General features: G+C 35.2%; 3 protein-coding genes across 3 annotated transcripts in view; 1 reads left to right on the forward strand and 2 right to left on the reverse strand.

Annotated features, from left to right (window-relative positions):
- The window catches only part of LOC142334531 (cleavage and polyadenylation specificity factor subunit 3-like), a 139821-nt gene that overhangs the window by 104927 nt on the left and 22501 nt on the right, over positions 1 to 12393 (reverse strand). The gene's annotated exons all lie outside the window — the stretch shown is intronic.
- LOC142334530 (uncharacterized) overlaps positions 1 to 12393 on the forward strand; it is a 45233-nt gene that overhangs the window by 19423 nt on the left and 13417 nt on the right. The window lies entirely within an intron of this gene.
- Positions 8536 to 9899, reverse strand: LOC142334526 (uncharacterized). The gene has a single exon (XM_075382625.1). The coding sequence runs from the start codon at positions 9771 to 9773 to the stop codon at positions 9351 to 9353; it is 423 nt and encodes a 140-aa protein (XP_075238740.1). The 5' UTR covers positions 9774 to 9899; the 3' UTR covers positions 8536 to 9350.

Consider the following 12393-nt stretch of genomic DNA (forward strand, 5'->3'; position numbering starts at 1 on the left):
GGATCAAAATCATTCAAACTATAATCAGCACTCACTGATCTAATCAATTTTTATGGAGCCTGAAACAATTAGTCAGACCTAAATTATAAGAGTTATAACAATTTCGCTTTCTGGCTGCACCTTTTGGCCAAAAAATTAGAAAAATCCGCCTCAGACTGTAAAGACGCTTAAATTGCCTCAATGTCGACAAACAGTATGCAAGAAAATTAAATTCGAACAGAATATTACTGCATTTTATATGAAATTTCATAAAACTGTGCTTTGCTTTGCTATTTTTGACTTCTTTTAAATCAATCAAGATATGTAACAGTTTTAATATGGAATTTCGTCCTTACAAAACTATCAGCATTTATTTCTCATAAAAATTACATATCTACATTAAATTTTTTTGGAACCTAAATTTGCGTTTGCTCAATATTTACTTTAGCGGTATTTACTTTAATCAAATACTATAGATGAACATAACTGTAAGAACTGTCATACTTCACCACTTAATCGCATTTTTTTTTCAGAGTCTCCGGATTGGAATTTTTTGAGTGATCAATCTACAAAGCGAACAAGGTTTTGGGTCAAATATTCCGGCAACACGCATGCAGAATTAGAGACCAAAATTAGAGGAGTTCATAAAGTCAAATGACTTTTAGTCAAACGAAAGGCTATTGTTTCAACGGAACGCTATTGATATTCTTTGGAAGGGGGAAAGTTCTTAATTACAACTGGTTTTCAGTTAGTTAGATCCAATCAATAGAACTATCGCAAAGCTTTAAAAATGTGTTATTAGAATGCAGTCCATCGATCAGGTGCAAAATGAATTATTTGAAGCTTTCTCGAATTTGGCTTTTTACGCTCTTATCAAGGTTGAAGTTTTAAGTATCTTTTAAATAGACCTATTTCTTAGCCACTTTGCAAAAATTCTGACCTACGTTTTCTCTTGACTCTATGCAAAATTTTTTGACAAGGAAAAAATCTATCCTATCCCGACCTTGTTTGCGATCAGACAATTTTAGACCATTTTTGAGGACATCGCAGACTAAGTTTTTTGTTTATATTCTAAATTTGTCGGAAACTACAAAAAGTGTGCGTTAAAAAAATTGTATTTTTCGTCTTTTCTAGTCGCACGATTGCAAAAAAAACTTCTACTAAGAAAATTTTATAGAAAATTGTCAAATTGATGAACATTGAAAAAGTAGCCGTCAGTTCAATATGCCAAAAACTCTTTTCCATAATCTTTTTAGCAGTTTAAAGAATGCAGAAAGGGCAACCTTATTAACCGGCAGTCCTTCAGTTCTGCGTATTTATGTTTAACAGCAAATATTTTTTCCTTGTTTCTCGCCAAAAGAGGACATCAATTTTCAACAAAATTTATTTCATCTAATGGTGCTCAACAAAGCTGAAAAATTAGATACTTATGACAAACCTCTAAAAACATATCACACTCACTTCTGACTCCTGCAAAAGATAGCTAGAAGACACCCTTTACAGATCGAGAGCTGCAAACCGTTGCTTTCTACAATCAGTTTTCAAAAAAAGACTAGTACAGCAAAGATTTCAGGAAGTAAATAATTTTTTTTCTGAATTCAATTTCTAAAATAAGTTTGATTTGTATACTTCTTTCTAAACAAATATCTTGGAACGTCTAAAAAAAACTTTAAGCTACTAAATGGACCAAAATGATTCAAACTATACTCAGCAGTCACTGATGTAATCGATTTTTATCGAGTCTGAAAAAATCAGTGAGACCTATATGAGAAGAGTTATGGCAATTTCACTTTGTGGCTGCACTTTTCGGCCACAATAATTGCAAAAAACCGCCTTAAATTGTAAAATTTAAGCCTCAGCGTCCACAAACAGTATGCAAGAAAATTATATTCGGACAGAATGTCGCTGCATTTAAATCAATTAAGACATGCAACAGTTTTAATATGGAATTTCGTACTTTTAACATTATCTGCTTTTATTTCTCATTATAAAAATCACATATCTACATTGAATTTTTTTGAAACCTAAATTTGGGTTTGTTTACCATTTACTTTAGCGGAAGTTTTCTTTATGTTTTTGTCAATAAATTTATTGTAAAGACTTGTATCTGTTTCAACATTGAGTAAAAATTAGTGGTTCACCTAAAAAGTATGATTTTCCTGTCAAAAAGTGTTATTCGGAGATCTGTCATTGTCGTTTGCAGTTTTCTTCACATATTTTATTTCAATTTTTGTGCATATTGCAACAAGTAAACACCTATTGAAAGATTATTACAATTAACTTACTTTTCGAATGATCCTAAGTCTGTTAGAAGAGAAAAACAGAGACAAGGTTCACCGATCACCGATGAGAGCGAGTTAATACAAATAACAACGGTAATCTGGGTTTCTGTTGGAATGAGGTATTTTATTTAATACCAATTTCAAAGACGGTCAGGGAACATTTATGTTAACAATGAAGTCCGTTTGAGTTTCGTTTTTAGAAGCTCTGAATTCAGAGGAGCTACAATTTTGGGAAGCTACAAGTTTCGGCGCCACCAATTTTCAAAAAGTCGAATAACTTTATTAAAAACGAATAAATGGACAAGCGCTGTCGAAAAAGCCTAACCATATTTGAGACACAAGTGGTTTTTCTTTTCCTGAAAAGTTTCTTGAATGATTTAGGTGGGCAGTTTATTGTTAATTCAACTATATCGTTTTCACTTCGATAAAACTTGGAACAAAAAGCAATGTGTGGCATTGGGTATCTTTCTAGAGATAGCGAGCCATATGAAATTCTCCTTTCTCAATGGACAATATTGAGAACTTTCTATCGCCTGCTCTCAATGATACAGTTCGTATTTAAAAAACTGACAATTCATAAAAAGTGCAAAATCAGCCGTTTAAATATTGCGGTTGAAAGACAAAATGCTTGTGCGGGCAGGTGCGAGGAAGCCTATTGGACTATTGTTAACATTTTACAAAAATGGAAGTGAAATCTGCTTTTCAATAGATTCTTTATTTTAACTCTCAAATGATTCAAAGTGAGTGAACTATAATGAACAAAAAAGAACTTGGGATATGAATTCCTCACTTCTTTAAAATTTCAAGTAATTCGAACTCTTTATTCTTTTTCTAGCGGACGCCTTTAATTATCCAGCACATTTAAAAAGTTTAAACTAAAACATAGCTGGCGAAATTCCGGAAACGAACCAAAGAAAACATAGCCGGCAGATTGCCAGAAAATAGCCGCAATAGCTTCGTAGATCTGCAATCTAAAAAAAAACAGTAAAAAGACAGACCAAAAAAATTTGTCTTTTCATTGAAGGCTGATATGTTACATTTTGATTAAAAATCTGTTTAAGTTTTTGCTGCCTCTATTAGCTGCTCTCAAATAACCTTCATTTAGAGTTGCACACACCCATTTGACCTCATCTCTCTGAATTAACGTAAATTAAAGTCAATTACAAAGTAAGGAAGTCATTTTTGAGAGTGAGGTAAGTCATGTGTGACCAAAAATTTGATCACGCAAACGAACGAAAAACTCGCTCTACTAAGAGCGAAAAACGACGTCACACACGCACTTCAGTTGAAATTGCATAAACATATGAACAAAAAGCAGATTTGAAGTGGTTGTGACGTCATATGGTCGTAAAAATCGCGACAACGAAATAAAAAACATAGCAGTCCTGACGTACAATTCAAAGAATTTTCATTAACTAAACAGAAAAACTAATCCTAGAATGGACTATGAGTGAATTGAGAAAACCATTTTAAAAAAATCAGATCAAAAAATAAGAAAAAAAAACAAAATCAATGTCAAAATGCCGCATGTGAACAAAAAACCACTAGCGAGAAATGAAAATTTAATTCAAACAAAAAACAAGGCCTAGAATGAGCTGTGAATGGATTGGGAAAACCATTTAGAAAAAAAAATCCGATCCAAAAAATCGAAAGTCGACAAGTCCTGACGTACAATTCAAAGAATTTTCATTGACTAAAGAGAAAACTAGACCTAGAACGGACTATGAATGGATTGGAAAAACCATTTAGAAAAAAATCCGATCCAAAAAAATGAAAAAACAGTAAAAATCAAAGTGAAATTGCCGCATGTGAACAAAAAACCACTACCGATAAAGCAAAATTTTGTTCAAACACCGTATTCTCACTCTACTTTAAAATTAGAGCAAAAAAATTTCACGCCGCAAAACCACTCGCTTTTTCGCTCCATTTCCTGTTTCGGCGTGACCAAAATCACTACTCCAATTTGACTTCAAAAATCATGAAAATGTTTGAACAGATCTTAAAAAAAGACAGCGCCGCAATACAATTCAAATTCTTCGAATCGTAAAAAACCAATAGAAGGCCAATAATAGCCCCAGCTATCGCTATTAAACAAAAACAACGCCTATAAGACATTAGTACCTACTTAATCCACTCATAAGAAATCAATTTGAAGTCAGTTCATGAAGAAATAAGCTGTCAGAAACAACGTGAAAAAACTCGAACCAATTCATGATTTCTTTATAATACGAAGGCATTTAAAGCCAAAGAAAAGTTTCTGCAAAAAAACGTATTTAGTCTTGCATCAACAGGAAAAATACGCCAAATCTCTTTATAGAATCTTCTTCATGACTTCATCATATCAAATCCGATTAGTACTAATCGTAAGGTTCTATGGTTATATCTGCCAAAAAATCAGAGCCCATTTCCATAGGCAATTTCGAACTTCTCATAACCTACGTCAAGGGAGCCTATCATGCAGAGATTTTAAATTCAGTTAATATTGATAAGTTTTTTCCACAACTAGATGATTTTAAATTGTACATTTACCGTACACACCTATTGTCATGGTACTCATATCTGCCTTCCGAATTCAAGTGTTCTTTCTTTTATGCTAGGCTAAGAAACGCGTTTAAGATTATCCATAAAACGAAAAACTACAGTAAATTTAAAAAGTTAAAATTATGCTTTTTTGTCACATTTCTCATTAAAAGAAGTTTTACACCAACAAAACCGTACTCACTTGTTACCTAAAAACGCCGTTCACAAAGAGGGTCTTAAGAAATCCTACTTAAGGCAGTAAAACAAAACAATGAGCAGAAACTCGCCTAAAAATTAGCAAAAAAAAGAGAAAAATCTCCAAATTAGCATTAAATCATATTAATTACCCGAAACCATTGAACCACCATGAAAACAACCCAAAACTAATACAATATTATAACCAAACCTTTTAATAGAAAAAACTTGAAAAAACTGCTTTCTAATAGAACTAACTACTTACAATTGCGATAAGTTAGTTTCCCATTCTAAGCTATACACTCTGTCAGTAAACTACATGGACTTCACTTAATGTGAGTAATTAGAGCTAGAGAGTAAAATCAGGACTAAATAATAATCCATCAAATAAGTGTACGCTCCATAAAGAGAAAACACAAGATTACCGTACTGTGTAGTGATAAAACCGAACCGATATCAGGCGGCAAATTAGGATTAAGTTGCCACGATGTATGCAAGCACGTAGCTACACATAACGTTAATACGTGCTTCTAAAAAGAAATACGTCAGCCCACGCAGTTGAATTGCGGAAATTAGGATATACCGGTTCCAGTAAAAGTCAACAATCCTGCGGGGTTACTTTTTACTCTTTCTGAAATTACTTTTTCTTTCCAGTCAATCTTTCCTCTCAGGAGCAAACAATCTATGCTGCCATAAATCAGAAATCCAATATTTTATTAAGGTTATTTCATAACAAATTTGACGCACAAATTTTCCATTTTTTCTACAAAAAACGAAGCTTCTCATGTAAACTAACTAGTTAATGCAAAATGCATAATTAACTTTGAAATAGAGCATTCTAAGCGTTTAAATCACATTCCTGGTGCCTTTCATAAGCCAAGTGTGTGCCGAAGTAAAGGGTCTCATTTAGTTCACCATTTTCGATAGAGTTGTACGCCATCACATGACCGCCGACTATTTGGCTATAATCATCTGAAAACTTCATTTCATAGCACCACATAGCATCACCATTCCAACGGGTAGGAGACCATATAATATCCCCTGTAAATGTTTTCTCTGCCTCGTTTATAACAGGATTGACAAAGAACTTCTTTGGTGGAGGTCTGTCGCCGTTTTCGAGTGACGGCCACATCATACAAGCTTCGCTCTCATATGAAATAAAACAAGACTCTGGCGATTCGAAATGGTATGAAGCCAGGCCAACCATTCCTCCTTGTTTGTAAATACCTCCCAATATAGCACTCGGTTGTTTTAGAACAGGTTCGCCATTCTCTGTCATTTTGACCTCAAAAAGGCTTACACTTTGTCTGCAATACGGACAAGAGGTATCCCCACTAAACAAGATTGCAGCAGTAATGCACTCCTTGCAAAAAGTATGTCCACATGTCGTTACACAAGGTTCAAGATAAGGTGACTCCAAACAAATAGGACATCGAAATGAATGATCCATAATTTATTGTGGAAAATCAACACAGAGTCTTGAACATACCACTTGGAACTTGTGCACCAACGACTGCTTACAAAGCAAATCGCTGCTATCGTCACTCAAACATAATCTGAAACTTAATTGGCAATACACAGGACTATTTCCTTTCTTAAAGCCATTTTTGCGTTCATGGGAGAACTCCAATATCTCAAAGTCGATTGTTGGCCCTCACTCTATATAAAAATTACACACGCTTAAAATCGTTTGATCAATCATTTTAAATTGAACCTCTCTATAAACTACAGATTGTAACGAGGCACAGAAAACTCTGCGAAGTGCGAACTAATAAGCGAGTTTTAACTTCCTGGAAATTATGCATCAGGCCCAAAATTATGCAAAAATGCATCAAGAAAACATTAAAATGAACCATACAAGTAGCCAAGATCAAGGGGCTTTGTAACCCGTAAATTCGTGACACAAACTTGTGCTTTCTTTAAGAATGCCAGTAAGTTTTAAACGTCTGTTCCAATGAAACTAAATACTAACTTTTGCTATGGTTACAATTGAATAATCAAAGGAACTATATGTACAATTTTGTATTTTTTCATTTTTTCGTTAGCAGGCTTCTAGCTGGAGACTGACCAGCGCCTCACACATTCAAAAAATCCCAAAGCTCTGGTGATTCGTCTACTTGTTGGGAGTGTATTGTTGTAAGAAGGTTGCTCTCTCGACTATTTGAAAGTTTCACTCCAGATCAATTAAATAGTAATCAATTATTGTTACACCAGCAACAAGTAATGTTATAGCCAGAAACAGATAAATGATTAAATTAAGTAAATGAAGTTTTTGTCTAATACCAACTAATGCGTCACACAGAATCCAAACAAGTTCAATTGAATTACCATCCGGTACAAAATAATCATCCACTCGACCTAAAAAACCAAATAATCTCCACAAACGCTGCCTCCAAGTAGCTCCGCAACGTACCAAAGTTATAATCTTTACAACCAACAGTTTCACTGCAGTTAACTCTAGAGTTCCACTAACTATTACAATGCCACAATGTTCCTTCACTATGACCTTATTAAATAATATTTTCTCTAAATGGGAACCAACTGCTCCCTCTCTCTCTCTTTCTCTGCATCAGTCGCTGGTTCCTAAGGGTTCTCAACTTTAACAGTTATTATTAGCGGAAAGTAACAATTCGTCTGGAAAATTTCGACCTAACGTATCAGAGCAGTAGTGGGTGCAAAAGGTTGGTCAGGAGTTGCAGCATATCTTGTAAATGTTTGCTCAAGTTGAATGGAGTTTCGTGGACAATTTTGGTAATCAGCAGTCATCAAACTCTTGTTTTAGGCTCATTCATTATATCCAAGTACACGAAAGCTTTGACTTCGTTTTCTCTTTAGCTACCTTTGAATACCTGTTCACTATAGCCGGCACTTTCTCATGAGTACAATTGTTCTGAAAAAAATTTGAATTTTAAGGCAAATTGGCCGTAAGAAAGTATAGTTTCCAGGACTCGGGTGCAGGGCGGTGACTTTTAACTACCCCGAAATTGTGTCGCAAAAGTGTCGCTGCTTTTGTTGGCAATTTGAGACTTTACCAAACTTAGCACAATAAAACACTTGCAGACTAAATATTTTTAGAATTATTTAATTCTCTTGGTGAGATAAGTACTACAAGTTGCTTAACTACTAAATTTCAAAGAAACTTACGTTTCACAAACTTGATACCACTTTTAAAAGTTTTTTTGAGTTTTTTTCGTATTTGGCATGTATATTAAATAATTATTTTTCTAAAAACGGCTCTTAGAGTCATTAGAACTAAATATAAGGTTCGTATAACTTCGGCTTTTTAAGAAAATTAATGTCTTAACGTATTTTTGACTTCAAGTTTTTGTCATTTTTACGTGAGGATTTAAAAACACACATGTAGAATCAGCAATCTAGCATTGTGCGATGATTATATTTTGATCCCGACGCTTGTCTCAAGCACAAAAGAATCCGAACTCGATACCAGAGGAAAAGCGTATCTGGCATATTTGTTCGCAGATTAATGGTATAGACCATTGACGAGTCTCCAGCTAAAATTGTGTGATCTTGAGGTCTAGGTCATTGTTAACTTTGAAACTGTAAATAAATCATTAAATTTGAAATTAAAGCGAGATCAACGAATCAAAAGTTTTGCCTCCGCCATAATCAATTAGAAAGGTTTTGAACGTATTAGTTCTCGAAGTGATAAGGGAACAAATCAAACAGAACCAAGTTATTAAAACATGCAATCAGTCATGAGTGTGGGATATCGAAGAACTATCGTGGATTTAAGGCACGATAGTTCAAAGAACTATCGTGGATTTAAGGCACACAAATTGAGTATTCTGTTCTTCGACAAGAAGGCTGGCTATACCAGCGCAAATTTGGTCAAAGGATAAATTTACAATTTTGTAGTAATCCTAGCGCGTAATTAAATCCATCGGCCAAATTAGTCTACTGGAGAATACAGATCCGCAACCTAGTTTTTCTTCACTAAAATTTTTAATTCTCTAAAAATTGCTTAATAAATGCATTTTCATTTGACTTTAAAAACGTGATATGATTTCAAAGCATTATATGTTATCTTTTGCCACAAAGCGTCATATGTTTTCTTTATATGATTCCGCATCGTGACAATTTACACGCATGTTTGTATTACAGGATAAAAATTCATGGAAAGTATAACATCTGAACACATAACGGGAAACAGTTGCAGCAAAAATGAACTATACACTGAAATATATTGCCCTATACTCTACAACTATAATACATCTTAAAAAGTAAGTTTTTGCAAAAGGTGGATTGAAGTATACTCTTCGATCAAAAGCAGTAGGTTTACTTCGTGCTACACGAACTATCGTAGTAAACATTGCACGCTTACATTGCCATTGGTAAACAAGTTTTGTGTTTATATCAGCGATATCTTGCATCACCTTTTTGAGCATTGCTTCTAGCAGCCGTTGCATAATTAGCATGTAGCTCTGGCTGAATATTGACTACTTGCTGGATTAGAAACATTATTGTAGCTTCCTTATTAGTAGCAATTTGATGGTCAACGCGTTTAAGAACATCTGAGGTCTGCTGCTCTATTTGGTGTTGAAGATTTGTTTCCTGACCTTTGACGCCCTGGCTCAACTGGGCTATCTGGGTTTCACAGCCCTTCTTATACTCGTTTATCTCGGAGTTTGCCTCGTCCTTTGCCGCTCTGAGTCTGCTTTGGCGTTCTTTTCTGGCTTCCTCGATTATCTGTTTTGCTTTCCTCTCTGCTCCAAGAAGCTGGTTGATGCCAGGCGAAGATTGCATGGATGATGCGGATTGTGTGCTAGGAAAAGACATTAACAATCTGGAAAACTTTTGCCAGTTAGTTCCAATAGCAAAGAAGTAGTTTTTGGAAAACAGAGTGACCGCATATTGCTCATTTTTAGCAATGAAGCTCAACACTTCTTCAGCTCTTGAATACCCGAAAAACTTGAATATTTGAATAGAAGTCAACATAATGTGAACTACGCGCAGCATTGTAGGATGACGACAAAATGCTTGAGCCCGTTTCACACACCTTGATGCGTAATAACCAAAAAGCCGACATTTTTTGGCTTCGCATGTCATCACATTTTGTTTCAATTTTTACCTCCTGTTCGATGTATAGGTAGGTAAAGACGCAATTGACTCATAGCTCAAGGTCGCATACAGCCTGTAGAATCTCGGAAGGTTTCAGATTAAAATGTTATCTGAGTAAGAAAAGTGCGTTATCATTGACGCTATAACTCCAGTAGTAATTAGTACCTGCAGATGAAATCAGGCACCTTCGGCCTAATTATTAACATATGGTTTTAGAGAACAAGACACCAAATTTGATGAATAGCTGCTAAACAACCTTACCTTGTTTAAAACATTCCGTTTCGTTGCTCCGACTACTGCTCAGGGGACGAAATCGCATGTTCAAGATCAGTCTTCTATCTACTGTTATCAATCAAAGTGTTCCATAGAAAGAGCCAATTATGATCACAAGGAAGACGACTAACGAGCGTTAAAGTATTTGACAGTTTTTATTTCGCGAATTTTTATAGAATTACTTTTGATGCGTACTTGACAATAAAACTGTACTTATTTTGCTATTTGACTTACGTGTGCTATTGTTAACATAAATATCACATCTCGAATCTCGAAATTCGGGTCTTTCCCATTATAGCCCCCCCCATGAAATTATAGCCCCCCCCATTATGGTATATTTACCATGACTGGGGGGCTATAGGTTATCTGACCACTAAGCTGGGGGGGGGGGGGGCTATAATGGGAAAGACCCCGAAATTCAACGCAACGCCTGCAATCCCAACAAATGTCACAGGTACTGACAGATTATTACTCATCCATTCAAGTCGTGGTTTCTTTCATTTGATTCGATTCCATCACAAATAAAAAGCAGCAACTTATTGAGAACCATTTTTAATTTTAGGGGCATGACTAGTTTGGAGTGGGTGTTTGAGCCTGGGGGTTTAGGCACTTGATGTATGGTGGGTGTGTAGATAGATTGGGGCGGGGGTGGGCGGGTGGTTGTGACGGCGAGGAATGGAAGGGGGCAAGTGGGTAAGTGTGGCAGATTCCTGTAGTTTGAAAAAGGAGGAGGTACTGCAATGCAACGAAAACTTATCAACACGAGCTTTCGACGATGAGTACTAGATAATCACTATATATTCAAAACCATGCAACTGTTACAGCCCATGTTTCGAAAACAGGTCAACATTATAAAAGAATTCAATGTTCTAAATCAAAAAAAATCAACTCAAGAATAATAGACGAAAATTTCTTATAAGTAGGGAAACAATAGCATCTCCCTATTGCCTTAAGAGCTTAGGTTTTTTTTTCCTTTCATCAACAAATTTTGTTGAAATATTTGAAAAAGAAGTAAATTGATTAGGAACATCAATATGGCCTTCAAATACTCCAATGCAGACAGAAAAAGCAAATCTTAAAGGAGATTCCCTGGCCGCGGAGGCCGGAAAAAATGCCAAACATTTTCAAATAACTTGAAAAATGCAACAATTAGTATCACTTTGCGTGTTTCTATTAGTAGTACCAAAACATATAGCTCATAAAATGGTCATAACAAGTAACTCTGTCTCGCCAAAAACCTTCATCAATTTTGATAAACATCAACCTATGAATAAAAAATAAAAAAAATACAAACACGAAAAATTGCACCATTTTGCGCTCAAAAACTCTCAAAAATAACCTTTTTAATCAAGGCCATCACAGCAACTGCACCACTATACGCACTCGAAGGGACTACTAAAGTCTAGGACGTCTAATGAAACTGGACTTTCATTAGCGAACCAAGGCTTTACCTGTTTATCCCGAATTGAAAGATCAAAGTCATTAAAAATTATGTGAAAACATCTTAAGATACACCGCCCCAATACAATTCAAATTCTTTGAATTGTGAAAAAACACGACGTCACCAATAATAGCAGCTATCGCTTCGCGGCTATTTAAAAATGAGCATGTCCGAAGGAAATTGATGTTTATTTGCCACTTTTGCAGACTTTTGGAACAAATTTTGAAACAATGAAAATCATATTCAGAAAACAAATTTCAGCTGCAAGATGTCCTAAGAACTAAATTTTAGAAAAAGTTTATCGACAAGTTAAAATTTGAGTCGAGCTGCTGACTTAGAGTCGAGCTGCTGACTTAGAGTCGAGCTGCTGATACACAGAGCTGTTCATTCAAAAACTTTTCTGCGAAATTGTATCATCTTAATCAATTTTTTTTAGTAATAGTTTACTAATTGAGTTTACCGTCCCCCACCTGTTCTTTAATTTCATCAATTGTCAATTCGTCTTCCGTCTTTTTTGTTTATTCAGACAATTTGGTCAACTCCCCTCTCATTGGATCAGTTGAGACGAATCAATTAACAAATTACGTCCCCTCCCATTGGGTGTAGCAGTTCAGCCTCAAATAT

This window comes from Convolutriloba macropyga, chromosome 2, assembly GCF_964194025.1.
Source record: "Convolutriloba macropyga chromosome 2, txConMacr16.3, whole genome shotgun sequence".
Taxonomy (NCBI): Eukaryota; Metazoa; Xenacoelomorpha; order Acoela; family Convolutidae; genus Convolutriloba; species Convolutriloba macropyga.

Excerpts from the sequence above, each read along its gene's own strand:
- LOC142334526 (XM_075382625.1), bottom strand. The coding sequence starts at position 9,773 with ATGTCTTTTCCTAGCACACAATCCGCATCATCCATGCAATCTTCGCCT.